The 13,818-nt window shown below is 41.8% G+C and overlaps 1 protein-coding gene across 1 annotated transcript in view; it reads left to right on the top strand.

The window, feature by feature from the left end:
* Positions 1-12,416, top strand: part of SETD4 (SET domain containing 4) — a 110,261-nt gene extending 97,845 nt beyond the window's left edge. Inside the window, exons 9-11 of the mRNA XM_086935383.1 lie at positions 1,864-1,944; positions 4,044-4,167; positions 12,098-12,416. Coding sequence (XP_086791509.1) covers positions 1,864-1,944; positions 4,044-4,167; positions 12,098-12,232 — 340 coding nt within the window. The 3' untranslated portion in view covers positions 12,233-12,416. The remainder of the gene's footprint in view (positions 1-1,863; positions 1,945-4,043; positions 4,168-12,097) is intronic.
* Positions 12,417-13,818: the final 1,402 nt, after the last annotated feature.

Raw genomic sequence — 13,818 nt, 5'->3', positions numbered from 1 at the left:
GTCAGCCCTAATTATGGCAGCAGAGGAAATACGTAAGGTGATGAATGATGGAGAAAGGGCTGCACTGGTCCTGGTCCTGCCTTCGACACCGTAAATCACACAGTACTAGTTCGAAGGATACAGGAAATAGGTATCAATGGTACAGCTCTCGCCCTCCTCACCTTTTTCCTTTCATCCAGGGAACAGGTGATTCTTTGGGATGGCTATCAATCGGAGGAATTCACCCCTCCCACCGGTGGAGTGCCACAGGGTTCGGCCTTGTCCCCCACTCTGTTCAATATATATGTAGCCCCCTTGGCCAGATTGATGAAAAGTTACGGCTTTATGCTGGTGTCATACGCTGATGACACGCAGCTTATAGTGTCTGTAACACAGTCAGTGGATGATACGGCAGCCCAATTTTGCAGCTGCATCTCTGCCTTGATGGCCTGGATGAGTTCCAACTTTTTGAAACTCAACGCAGATAAAACTGAGGTGGTAGTGTTTGGACGGAAAATTTCTGTGTGGAACCAAATATGGTGGCCTACTGCGGCTGGCATCTGTCCGACTCCGGTCAATAAGGCTAGGAACCTGTCTTCTGTTTGACAAGGATCTTACTTGGGCTCCTCAGATAAACCAAGTCTCATCAGCCTGCTTTTTCATGTTAAAGGGCTTGCAGAAGATTCTTCTCTATGAGGAAAACACTGGTAGGAGCCATGGTTCTAGCTAGAATTGACCACTACAATGCCCTATATCTGGGAGCAGGTGCAGCTCAACTCTCCAAACTCCAGTCAATTCAAAACACGGCAGCAAGAGTCCTGCTTAAACTACCTAAACACCATCCTACATCTACCAGTTTAAAACAGCTTCACTGGCTTCCAGTGAGACGACGCATCGGTTTTGAAACACTCTGTCTTGTGCATAAAGCCCTGTTTGGTGATGGAGCGAAGGATGTGCAATCCTTGATTGCTAGATATGTACCATCACGATCTTTAAGAACGTCTTCCTTTGGTTTGGTACAACTTCCAAGGATAAAGAAAGTAAAGGTGTGGAGGGAAAAGTTTTTCCTTCCTAGCATCCAAATTATGGAACTCACTGCCCACACATTTGAGATTCCAACCTAGTAGATCTGTGTTCTGAAAGGAAATTAAAACATGGCTCTTTTCCCAACCCTGAACATGTTGGTCATTGTCTCTGCACTTTCACTCCGCGCCAAGATGCCTCCGCAGTAGTGCGCTCTATAAATACTTTCTGTCAGTCAGTCCGCTTCAGGGACGTGCGGCCAACTCGGTGCACATCCAGGCCACGCCCTCGCCACACTGGGTTGATGAACAGTTCTGGCTCTGGGATGCATAGAAGGGACAGCTCTTAATTCTTTGCTGCCTTCCACCCTGGGTCTGGGTCTGGTTCACTTCCTCTTTATTGTGCACCTCGACCAGCTGGTTGACATCTTTTTGCAGCATGCAGCTGAGTATTGGATAGAGGTCATGTGGAGGTGATTTGATCCACAGGGGATACTACTTTCCTTTCAACACTTCGCTTGGGTTCACACATATCCAATGCCCCTTCACTTATCCCATGCATTCTGTTGTATGTTTACTGTGTGTGGTTGTTTGCAACAAAACAAAAATATTTTAAAGATATATTTTAGGCCAGATTCAGTTTATTTACACGCCCAGCTCATCCGGCTTTGGGTACATATGTCATATGCCAAGGTTTTATATATTAAACTTATAGCTAATTGTGAAATCTCTGAGTAACTAATTGCAATCTACAGTTCTGAACTTTCATGCCAGAAACCAGTATGTTTGCTGTGCTTTTACTATTTTATGTGCACATTTGTGCCAACAGTTTCACTTTATTTACTTCCATTTTGGTTTTCAGCAACCTAACCTTTGGTTTGGATGGTCCTTCGTGGAAGTTCCTAGTGGCTCTCAGGTTGCTTTGCCTAGCAACAGAAGAATTGTAAGTTTTATGTTGTTGTTCATAAAGTTATATTAATCTTGAACTCTTTTTAAATTTTTCATTATCTTGGAGTTGCAAGTACATGCGTTATTTTATGTTAATATAATATATATCATGTACGAGTCATCCGGGGAGTGGCATCTCGGTGCAGAGCTAAAAACACAGGCGAAAGTGAAGCGGCAGAATTAAAAGAGCACTGTCTTAAGTAGGTTTCTAAATTGAGATGTTCACTGCACATTCGGATATGGAGGGGTAGCCTGTTTCAATACAGAGGGCCTAGGTAAGAAAAAGACCTGCTCCCTGTGCAGGTCCTTCTGACCTGTTGGACCATCAACATAGCTTTATCACTTGATATTAAGAAGTCTGGCTGGGCGATAGAAGGTGAGCTTAGAGGCTAGGCAGCTGGGACCTTTAACTATTAAGGAGTGGTGTGTTAAGCAGCAGATTTTTAAAAATAAATCTCTTTTGGACCGGTAACCAATTAAACAAGTGCAGGAGGGGAGAGGATGCCACTTCAGATGGGAGATACAAATGAGATGAGCAGCAATATTTTAAATATATTCTTAGAACACTGGTAATGCAGCTGCAAAGTAAATGTGCCATTTAAAATATCTGTTATTCGATTGGTTGAACGTTCAAAATTCTGTACCATTGCTTCAAAATGTCAGGCATTTTTACGCAGGCTGCGCCTTATTGTAGATGTTTTATAGCAATTTCTGTGCAGGAGCTTGTTTGAGGTGCTCCTTTTTCAGATTGACCTGAAGTGTTTGAACTGCAGCAAGTTTGAAAAACCTCTAAACAAATGAGCACAACAGAGTGTCACATCAGCGCGTCCTGTTGCTATAGCGGCATCTTTGTTTATTAAGCATTGAATACGTCAAAAGGCATTTTATTTTTTGTTTAATGACCGCACAAAGAAGCACACAATATAGTAGTACACACATGCACACATAGACGCGTTGAATTCACATTCAATACGTCAATCGCAATGGGCCGACATGTCTTTATTTGGGAACCATTATTAAACTTTAGACTGATTGAAAACTATTGTAAGAAAACTTTCAGTATCCCCACAGGTCTCGCAGAACCCTCTCCACCCCATGCAGATCTCTACACCTTAATCTCCTTATTCTGAAGTAACTGGGACAATCCATATACCGCAACGGCAAAGTCACACTTGGTTTTATTAACTGGTTCCCAGCTTTTGGAATCGGAATGGGGTTAGCATAGAGTTTTGGTCTTGCTCTCTGCAAAACCCACACATTTTTCCAATTTGCAAGTCTCTTCAGAATGGTGAGCTGAGTGGATTTATTTATTTGAAAAGTTTTATATATACGTGTCATCCGTAAGGGTATCAGAGCGCTGTACAAAGAAGCAAATACGAAGCATGGTAAAGCGTAAATACTAAACATATAGGAAGTTAACATGCACAAATACAACCAACCGTGTTATACATATAAAGTAACAAAATTGCATAGTTGAATGAGAGACCAATATTGTCGACAAGAAATAAAAGTTTGGTAACCCAGTTAGAGGGAACTGGCCAACGTGTTTTGTTTTCCCTCTCCTTTCTGTAGAATAACCTTTCTCAATTGTGAGACAAATTAATTTGTGTATCTAGAGTAACTAATTTTATTGATTAATTAAGAGGGTTGCTAACAGACTATAGTACTGATAACCAGAATTACAGGACTAGCAATGTTCATTCTTGGCAACTCCTACATGACCCCTTCATACCCTACTTATGATGGCCCCATTTGGTTGCCTTCCTACTGAGCTAAATCTTTCACTCTTCACCTTTGTTTGTCTCTTTAACCGCATGCGCGCTACGGGTTTTCCCGCTGTGCGCTGACTTTTGAAAATCGCGCGGTTCGTGACAAAGCCAGCTCGTCATCCGCGCAGCGCAGGTAACGCCCATGACGAGCTGGCTTTGTCATCCGCAGCGAAGGGGTTAAGGTACTTTATTTATGTTCTTCCATGCCCAACTGCGGAAAAGTTTATATAATTGACCAAGAGCGAATGTTTGACAAGGATTTCTTTTTCTCGTCACCTTATTCACTTGATGTCTCTAAGTACATGTTTTGTATTTATGGTTCTAGCTTGTGCTGGAAAAAAGTCCTGCTTGGTGAGAGCATATCAGACAGAAATGAAAAAAAGGCTCTGGAGATTGCAACACAAATATGCATTCAGCTAATTGAAGAGACCTGCACTGCCATTGAGAAGGTAAGGGCTTTGGGATCACAGTATGCTATGACTGTGTCAAGTACTCTGCAAATTGTAAATCTGCTTCTTGCTTTTGGATTTGTGCATTAACTTGACCTCCACATCCGAAATTATGGTGTAAATTTTAGATCTGATTACCTGGGGCCTTTAGAATTAGGAACGAGCTTTTGGGTCAAGATACTGAAGAAGTACATGTTTTGTGTTTATGGTTATCGAAACTAATGAGAGAAGTGGGTTGTACTTGCTTCAGTGCACTTCATGCTGGGGCAGGACCACTCTGACACTTTTCTAATCTGTATTGTATTTTATTGATATCAAAATACAAGAATGTTGAGAAGGTGTATCCCTTCAGTTTAATCCTTATACAAGGTAACATGTTATAAGAACATATGTCCTCCCTTCTTTTTCATCAAATTTACTTCTTAACATTTTATTTTCATAGCATTTGTTGTTTGGGAAGATCAGGAGCTCAGGAGTATACTGATGACAAAGTATATGGGTTCAGCTCCCTCTGCACATCTGTTTTGTTTGACACTAGAATCTGATTATCCCCTGTCCAGTTCTGTATGTACATTTTAACCACATCAAGTACCTTTTCCCCTTTATTACACTTATTAGTTGTAGTCCCATGTTGTACACAACTGTTTGTCTACTATTGTAACCTTGACTTTTCGTTAATGTTCATGTTCATGTTTGGCATTTCATAACTTTATTGTTCAATTTGTTTAAATTGTTTTCCGGTCTTGCGGTGGAGGATTCCTTTCTCCCTTATGCCTCAGTTATTGGATCACATGCTGGTGGAGAGTGCCTTTGGGCACGTTGTTCTCCTTCTCACTTCTGCTTAGCTCCTCTGGTATCCAAAAACCTCTGTCCTCCCTACCATTTGTGTGTTTCTATTAACACCTGGTATTATTTTCCATTCTTTAAATCTTCATGATCTCAATTTAGCCTTCTGGCAGAGGTTTTCAAACCTTTTTGTTCTAATCCCTCCTAAGAAAAAAAGGTTTTGAACACAGTCCCCCTTTCAAAACTTTATGTCAAGGGTTGGGAGAGCGGGAGAGTCAGCGCTGGGCACAGCACTTATGGTATAATTTATGGGGTACTTTTTTTGTAGCACATAATCCACACCAAACGTAAGACTTATAAATGCATCACACATCAGCAGAAAATGACCAAAAATAGTAATCCCCATAATTGGGATGTTTTGAGCCCTTCACAACCTGCTGTAGTGTAATTCACCTTTCTCTACTATTTATAGCTGCATCCCTGTGAAAAAGGCTGCTTCCTCTGCCTCTTTCACCCCTTCCCCATCATGTCAGGCCATTATTGCCAATCTTGAATCAGGCTCTCTGTCCCTTTCAGAAAATTCTCCAAAGTGATGCCCCCTATTTGCAACAAGAGTGCTCTCAGCCCTACGCTTGCTAGTAAAGTGAGTCCCCAAGCCTCTTTTGTAAAGTAGGACAGTCATCCGTGTAATTCACTGGGTCCCTCACACCTCGGGTCCCAGTGTCACTGCATCTGGTTCACTAAACATTGCTACTGATTTCCAAGCAGGCGATCTTCTCTGCCCTTTGCTAAAAACATGGGATCCCCATTCTTTTGCATTCCACGGCCCGCCATCTCTGCAGCCCAAAAGAAAATGTCTCAGCTGCTTCAATTTCCCCTCCGTTGTGCCATTGCTCCGAGGCCAAAGCAGCACTGGCACAGCAAGTGTGCAAAAGGCCCTAATGCAAACAAAACAAAATGAAAAAACATCCGTCATTGGGATTTAGTTGGCACCTCACACTGGTGATCCATGGTGCCAATGCACTTGCAGCACCAATGAGACCAACAACCCTGCGACGCAAGCTGTCCACTCCACTGGGCCACCACCACTAGGCCTGAGGCCCACAGCAGGCTGTCTCCCCCTTTGTGTGAAAATAAAAAAAAATGTCAAAGCCCATGTCACCCCACCTTTTGTTGGGGACCTTATATTGTTCACTGTGCAGCGAGGGTCATCTGGGCCTTAATGCTAGCAAGGAAAATCTGAAAGTGTGCGGGATCTATGAGACACACATGCCCACTTAAAAAACAAAAAAACCCAGTCCCCATACTTTTGTTAAAGTGCGGAACTTGGGGCCTCTCTGGCTGAGAGTGAAGGGGACACAGGGTCAAGGTCTCCGGTGCAGTAAAGCCAAGAGAGGGACAGAGAGCAAAAGAAAAATGAAGCAGGCCTTGTCAGAAGAGTGTTTGCTACCTGAAAGAAATGTTAATATGTTCAATTGCCTAATCATCACAGGTGAAGGGTTCTTAGGAGCCAATATATATGCTTTAATTGAGCGAGTCACTCTAAGCTTCATAGTGACAAAGATTTGTTGGTTTTGATAGGTAATGCAAGGGTGTTATCAACTGGTTTCTGCAATTCGTCCTATAAATAGACACACATTCAAATGTTGGCACTAGTTAGAATTTGGTTACATAGTACTAAAATATATTCTCATTTTGCTGCAGTCTTCAATTTTAAAATAATTACTTGCATACTTCTTTATTTAAAATGTATATAAAGCGCATAGCTGCCCCAGTGACGGGGCGTCCCAGCGCTAACTTGCAGTGCTTTCTGTCACAGGCTGGGATCTTCTGGCACTATAAATACAGAAGGCACTATTCTCCTCTGCAACGACCAGCATTCAAATCTGTGGCACTCTGGTCACACACACAGACATCTGCAGTGGTCACATTAGCCAATTGAGATTTTATGCATTTTCCCACAGTGGAGTATGAATTGCAATTAGTTTCTGTTTGAAGTGTGAGCTTTATATTTACATGCTTTAACGTAACAAAACAATGAAAAATAATTACAGAATGTCTTTAACCCTGCCACCTCGCTCACCCTCGCCTCTACGGCACTTTGGGGCATTTGCATCAACATAGACAATAGCGATTCTTTAATTGCGATTAGTAAGGAATCTTAATTAAAGAATCGCTATTGCCTATGCATGTAGGAATCGCATACAATTTTGCGATTCCTACAAATTTCTTAATTGCGAGTCGCAATTAAGGAATTGATTTCCCTTCATTTCTATGGGCCCAGAGGCGCATAGGAATGAATGGGAATTGCATGCACAATTTGCGAGTACCCAATAGGTACTCTCAAATTGCGCGTGCAATTTCATTGGTGCAAGGTTTCCAAAAGGATACCCTGTTTCACCCCTAAAATTACAATTTAGCCACATGCTGCGCACACATGTGCCCTAAGGGCATGTGTGTATGCGTAACATGTGACTTTAGTGCATTTTTCAAAAAAATCGAAAATTACCATCAACTTTAGATTGATCGTAATTTGCGATTCCTATTAGCGAAATCACAAAAAAAAAATGTAGAATGCATTGCATTTAAGGAATTGCAATTTGCGATTCCTTAAATGCAATTGCAATTTTAAGTACTCGCAAATTTAGCGATTCCTTAAATAGTGATTTTTGCATTTGGGATGATGCATCCCAAATGAAAAAATACTGGTCGCAAAGGGGCAGATTCTTCGACTCTGTCAATTTGCGACTGTTTTTTAGGATGATGCATGGGGCCCTTAGTCTCATAGTTCCCATGCTTTCCTTATGCAGTTTGAATGCTGCTTGTGAATGAAGACAGTCTGGAAATGCAACAAATAAACAAGAGAGCCCTTCCAGACCATCTTCATTTACAAGTCTTTGCAGAGGGAATTGCGTCCTCACTGGGAATACAGCCACGTACCCCCAGGGAGTCATGCCCCACAGTTTCTAGAACTATATAAAACGCTATAGCAAAGCACCTGTCCCACATATGGACACAAAAGTAAGTACTTTTCTCTATTTTATGGCTAACTGACTTATTCTAAAATAAAATGGCGACTAACGTGTGTGTGGGAATCACGTTACAGAGAGGGCTGCTAGCGGTGTTTGCAAGTATGCAGCATAAGCCCACAGTGTATCACTTTTGCTACTACCCATGGATGCCGACAGTTTGGTTTCTGCTTCATGTCCCACAATCCAAAGGCATACATTAATCTATGTGGGGTGCTTTGTCCCCCTTACATATTCTGCCGTTCGCCTTATCCTATGCTTGCAGGTGTCCCAGATAGCTGTCTATTGCTAGTGAGAATCCCACGTGCAAGTACTCTCTGCCTCACATTTATCTGCAGTGTCTGGGTCCAATTCAGCTGATTATTCAAGCCCCTAGAAGCATTAGTGTTTAGTGCTCACTGATCTTCAGAATTTTGATAAGCCATGACTCACACTCTAGGCTCCGCTTGCTGAAGTAAAGTTCCTACTGCAGAGCTGAATGTTGATGTCTCTCCACTAAGACCCAGAGGGAGGAAGAAAGGTCTTTGATCCTCTGAATACTCTGATGTTTCTGTCTTTGGTTGCAGCTGGCACTGGACGGTTGGGCTCCAAGATTCTGTAGATATTCGCTGTGCTCTGCAACACGCTACTAAGATTTAGAACTTAGGGGTGATGACATGGCATTGGGTTTTGGACTAAGCAGACCTGTTTCCCTCATTTTATCGCTTTAAGTTCACTGTCGCATCTAAAAATGTGATGCTATTGTCTTTAGTCCTCCCTCTTTGAAAGAGAATGGGACATCCTCTTTTCACTGACACTACAGATAGGGGTTATTCAGTGCCTATGTGCTTGAATGTCCATTAGCCGCCACCAGCCATTTTGGAAGTGTATTTCCTTTACTTTCAAGATTATCGCAAAGTTGTGTGACACAATGGCAGCCATCTTGAAAGGATAGAAAATGATTTGTTCATGTTTTCAAGAAGGCCACTAAGTTTCATCATACTATGTTGTGTTAATCAATGTGGCTACAATTTTCAGAGTTTAGAAAATAACATTTCTCTAATTTTAGCATTGCTGCCCCATTGCTCCACTCAACGTGGTAGCCATCTTAAACATATAGCAGATATTTTTTCCCGGAAGCCAGCCACTGCTATAGGGTTTGCCAGTGCCAGCACACTTTTTAAATCTCCCGGCATTGGCAAAACCAATAGTGGCAGCCAGCATAAGGCAGGATATTGGTGGAGAAGCAGGGGGCAAAAGCCAGGACGGTGCCAGAGAGGTAGAGGAGGGAGAGAGAGATATAGCACAAGAACAAGTTGGTGTTGACAACTTGAAGGTAGAGTGGGAGGAGATAAATGGACTGGGTATATGGAGAAGAGAGGGAATGAGCAAAAGCGTGCTCCATGTATGGCGCCGGGAAGCAAGTAAAAGGTAGGATCAGGACTTGCACACCCATGGAAGTCAGAACTGGAAATGAAAGTTTAAAAGTGCAAACAAAAGAACCACAATGCCAACAGTGAAATAATACAACTAATTTGATCAAAAGCAACAGCAAAGAGGAGATGCTCCTGGGGCAGGACTAACACAAAACAAGCATTTGCAATGCAATCGGTCTCGCCTTTGGGCCTTAAATGTATTTAGCTATGCAACACATCATCCTGGGTGCTGAAACATCTACTGTTCTTTAACATGGAGGGAAAGTAAGCACCAAACTGCATGACACGCCAGGTATGGGAACACATGGAGAGAAATATTGCCTTTCAGCTGGAAATGGTATTGTTCAAAGCTTTGTTTTTAAAATAAAAGTAGGGCCTTCATTGGGCATATCACTTAAAATACAGGATTTGAAAAAAGTATTATTGTCTACAGGTGCTCGTGGAGGACAATTTCTATGAACTGGAATCTAGAGAATGCTAAAGGTAATGCAAGTATTTTACTGACCTCTGCTAGTCGTTTTCTATCATGAAAGTTAAATAGATGCAATTGCTAGAAATGTTTTACAAAAGAAAGTCGATCAGCAGAAAGCAATTATCAATCAATCAAAGCATTTGTATAGCTCTCTACTCACTCGTAGGGTCTCAAGGCGCTCAATTCTGGTATTTTACTGACCTCTGCTGGTCGTTTTCTATCAATACAATTAAATAGAGGCACTTGAACAGAAAAAAAAGTCCCTAAGCGGAAGCAGACAATTCCTAGGGCTGATCTCCAGAGCCCACAAAGTACATACACATGTAAGTATATACTAAAGTATATACCAAAGTATATACAAGAGGTCTTGAATGCTCGACCTAAAAAGGGAGGAAAGCCATCAAATCAAGTAGAGGAATGAGATAAACAAGAAAGGCTTCTCAAAACTCACACATGGTGTATTCTATTCTATGCAATCCGGTGTTCATTAGACAGCTAAAGGCTACTGTAGCAAGATACCAAACATGAAAACAAGTTTATCTCGTTAATTCTATTGCACATATTCCTCATCCTAGGGGCTCTTTTTGCTGTATTGGTAACATCACTTCTGGGATTTCAGATGCTCCTTGCACTCCTCGCAAGACTCCCAGGATGCTTTGTGGCACACAAGGCGCAACCCACACCCTGACACTTGCAGCACACCAAATATATAAGCATGGGACATAGTGGAAAATAATATTGTATTGCAGAGGTTTTCCTCCATAGCACACCACTCCTTTCGCCTCCTATCATTTCTAAATACTACATAGTACCCGTCATCATAGATTGCTGAGAAGTGAGTACAAATACCATCTCACGCAGAATGCGATAGTTGAGCATTCAAAGCCTGGGCTCAATTTCAAATCTAAATCTCATTTATGTACATGATTAGTTGCCATTGAAATGCTTGCCAAACAACAAAGTAACACATAGTATACATATTTGTCAGAATGTATATTTTATTGCTGGCTATGCTGTGAACATCTGGCTTCTCTTAATATTTTTAAAGGAAAAAATACAGCGAGCATGAATGAGAGTTTTTGTTTTCTGAATTCCCACTATTCAGCCTTTTACCCATGTACATCAGGGAACCACCCACAACCCTGTATCTTTAAAGGCGCCGGCCTGTTGGGTGAAATCTTGCTCTCTAAGTAGGCAAGCATTCCTTTGCCTCTGCTGTAGACACAAGCAGTGCAATGCAACGCAACATAATACAGTACAATGCAATACATTGACTCCTCATTGGCTTGACTATGACACACAAGCATTCCCAAGCGCGCTGGTCTTGAGACTTTTTGCATGTCGAATGACCCATACGGGAACTGATTTCATTGTAGACTTGTGAGTCCTGGGCAGAAACAGTCCGTTCATGTCAGGCATGTGAGTAACTCTGCACTATCGCTTGTTCTGAGGCACCAGATTACTGAGATCTCCCCTTTTTCGTTCAGGTTAGTTCGCCTCTGCGTGTGGTCATTCCTTCAGCACCTAAAACAACTTCATTGAATTGGAAGTTTATGCCCATCAGTCAGCAACTGTGGTTGGCAGCATTTAGTGGTCTGACACCTACCTAGCTAGTGAAGTCCAGTGGCTGCAAGGACTTAATGTACTAAACCTTCACACAGGCAATATAGCAAGATGCTCGGTGCTGCTCATGGAAGAACTGAATAAGTAAAGACTTAGGGGCATGAGGGCTGTGCTCATCCTGCCCCCATTTCACCCAGGTCCCTGCTCTTCAGCTAGCCTTGAAGTTCATCTTGGACTGTCCCTCAAGAAGATTCCTACCTTTCTGCTGAGCTCCCAGATTAGTAGCTTGAAAAAAGAACATTTCATGGGAAGAGTTGAGGATTTTATAATTCTGTGCTCTTTTCACCATCAATTTAAAGTAGAGACTTCCCTTTCATCAAGCTGAAAAAAAGAGGTTTGTTTCATTGTGGGGAGCTGTTTTCCCAGCCTGTGTAGGAACAGATCGACGTGGATGTTGGCCCTGCTTTATTCATAGAGGTAGGGCCTCATTTACCCCTGGGATGGCCTATACTTTACCTTCATTAATTAGAAAGAAAACAAAATCACTATTATAAGGAGGCATCAATTTGAACACTACTTTGTGAGCAAAGATATCAATCACAATGTACGTCAATGTAATATTTTTATTCATACCTTTCAATGGAACATTTGTTTTCCTTTTACAGATTTCCAATATGAAAAGTGATAATTTGGGTTTGGAGGACCAGCTGGGATTGGTGAAAGCATTGAGATTAGAAGATCTAAGCGTTCTTCAAGGTTCAAGAGAAATTCTGGAGAGTTTGAAGAATGCTACGTACTAAAACTTTGACTTTTTCTAAATTAATGTATTTTAAATGTAACTTAAACTATTGCATTTTTCTATCCCAAACGAAACTACGACATCTGAAGTATGCAGTCTAAACTCTTCTACATTTCAGGTTTTTATCTCTTGTTTAAATATTTATTTTTGTCTCATCTGAAGACAATAAAATGATAAAACAAAAATATTTTTGTACAGAAGCATTTATCAATCAAAATGGAAAATATGCCATCATGAACCAGACTGTTTTCTCATCACACAGTTAGCCCTGACCTTGTGAAAGAGGATACGAGGGCCTACTTTTGACAGAATAGGTTAAACATCTTGTGATTTTCGTTTTTCTTTCTTTGAACAAAGCCAGTATCCAGTGAAATTGGCTTGGTGACCCATAGAAGATTGTGATGGACTTAACACGCATACAGGCAGTACTCAGGACAAACTGGATAATTGACAACTCAAAACATTTTTTTTTAAGCAAAAATACTTGGCTTTGTGAGACACAACCTGCCTGTGAAGAAGCACAGTAATATCTGCTGGTGATATGAGGCTGTGGCTGGGTCATTCCTAACACCGTCTCGAGTGACCACTTTTAGTGGTCACTGGCCACTGGTATACATCAGCCTAATCCTGCCTAGAAAGTTGGACCCCCACCTTGACGCTCTCCGTCAAGAGCTCAGCTGGTATCCGCAGGCCTTCACCTGACTCCCTAAGCATCCTGTTCCTCAATACTAGCTGTCACTCTCTGTGTGAGGGTCAGCAACAAGGACAACGTTTCTGACCATTGTGATCACCACAAACATATTGACATTACATTGATCAGGAAGTTATAAATTCATACATGTCAGCACCCGTCCAGCTTGTCTTGCAAAGCTATTCTAAGACCGTCTGTGTTCAAGAAGCTGAGGATACCGGCTTGGGGACCAGGAAGACAACACAGACAACAAACTGCTACCGGTGATGTAAAGGATGTGAGATTTTGCAATCCCTGTAAAAGAGTTTCAAGCCCTGTTAATTCAGACAAGGCATCCCCTCCTTAAATAGGCACCTTTAACACGATTGGAAATGGTTGATGAATCTATTTTATTTCTTTATGGCAGATGAATAGCAACATGACCAGGGGTAACTCTGGGTTGCACCTGTTGCACATGGCTGATAGCTCTGCCTTTTTTGTTGCCCAAACATATCCAAGAAAGGTATGTTTATACTCAATCTAGCAAGGAGTCTGACGAAAAACCATTGATAGTTCCACATTGGACCTTATTTATGGCACCACATGAGTCCTGAACCCGTTCTCTTACTGTGGCACCAAACGTCAGTTAAGTCTTTCGACCACTAAGTGAAAACCAACTGAAAAATGAATACTTTCAACTACTACGTGTCCCTATAAGATGTATCCTTATCCCACAAGTATTTCCATACCACACACCTCGGCAATACAGCCACCACACCCACCTTTGTTCTGTTCTCTCATCCCTGATTCACAATTTCATGTTATCTTTAATACCCTCTTGAACCTTTACACCCTATCATTACTGTGGAGGTGATACAAGGAAGTTCTGGCATGCTTTATCATCCCCCTACTGATTA

This window comes from Lissotriton vulgaris, chromosome 8 (genome assembly GCF_964263255.1).
Source record: "Lissotriton vulgaris chromosome 8, aLisVul1.2, whole genome shotgun sequence".
Classification (NCBI taxonomy): Eukaryota; Metazoa; Chordata; class Amphibia; order Caudata; family Salamandridae; genus Lissotriton; species Lissotriton vulgaris.
The sequence above is the reverse complement of the archived record's forward strand: the minus strand, read 5'-3'. Positions and strand labels throughout refer to the sequence as shown.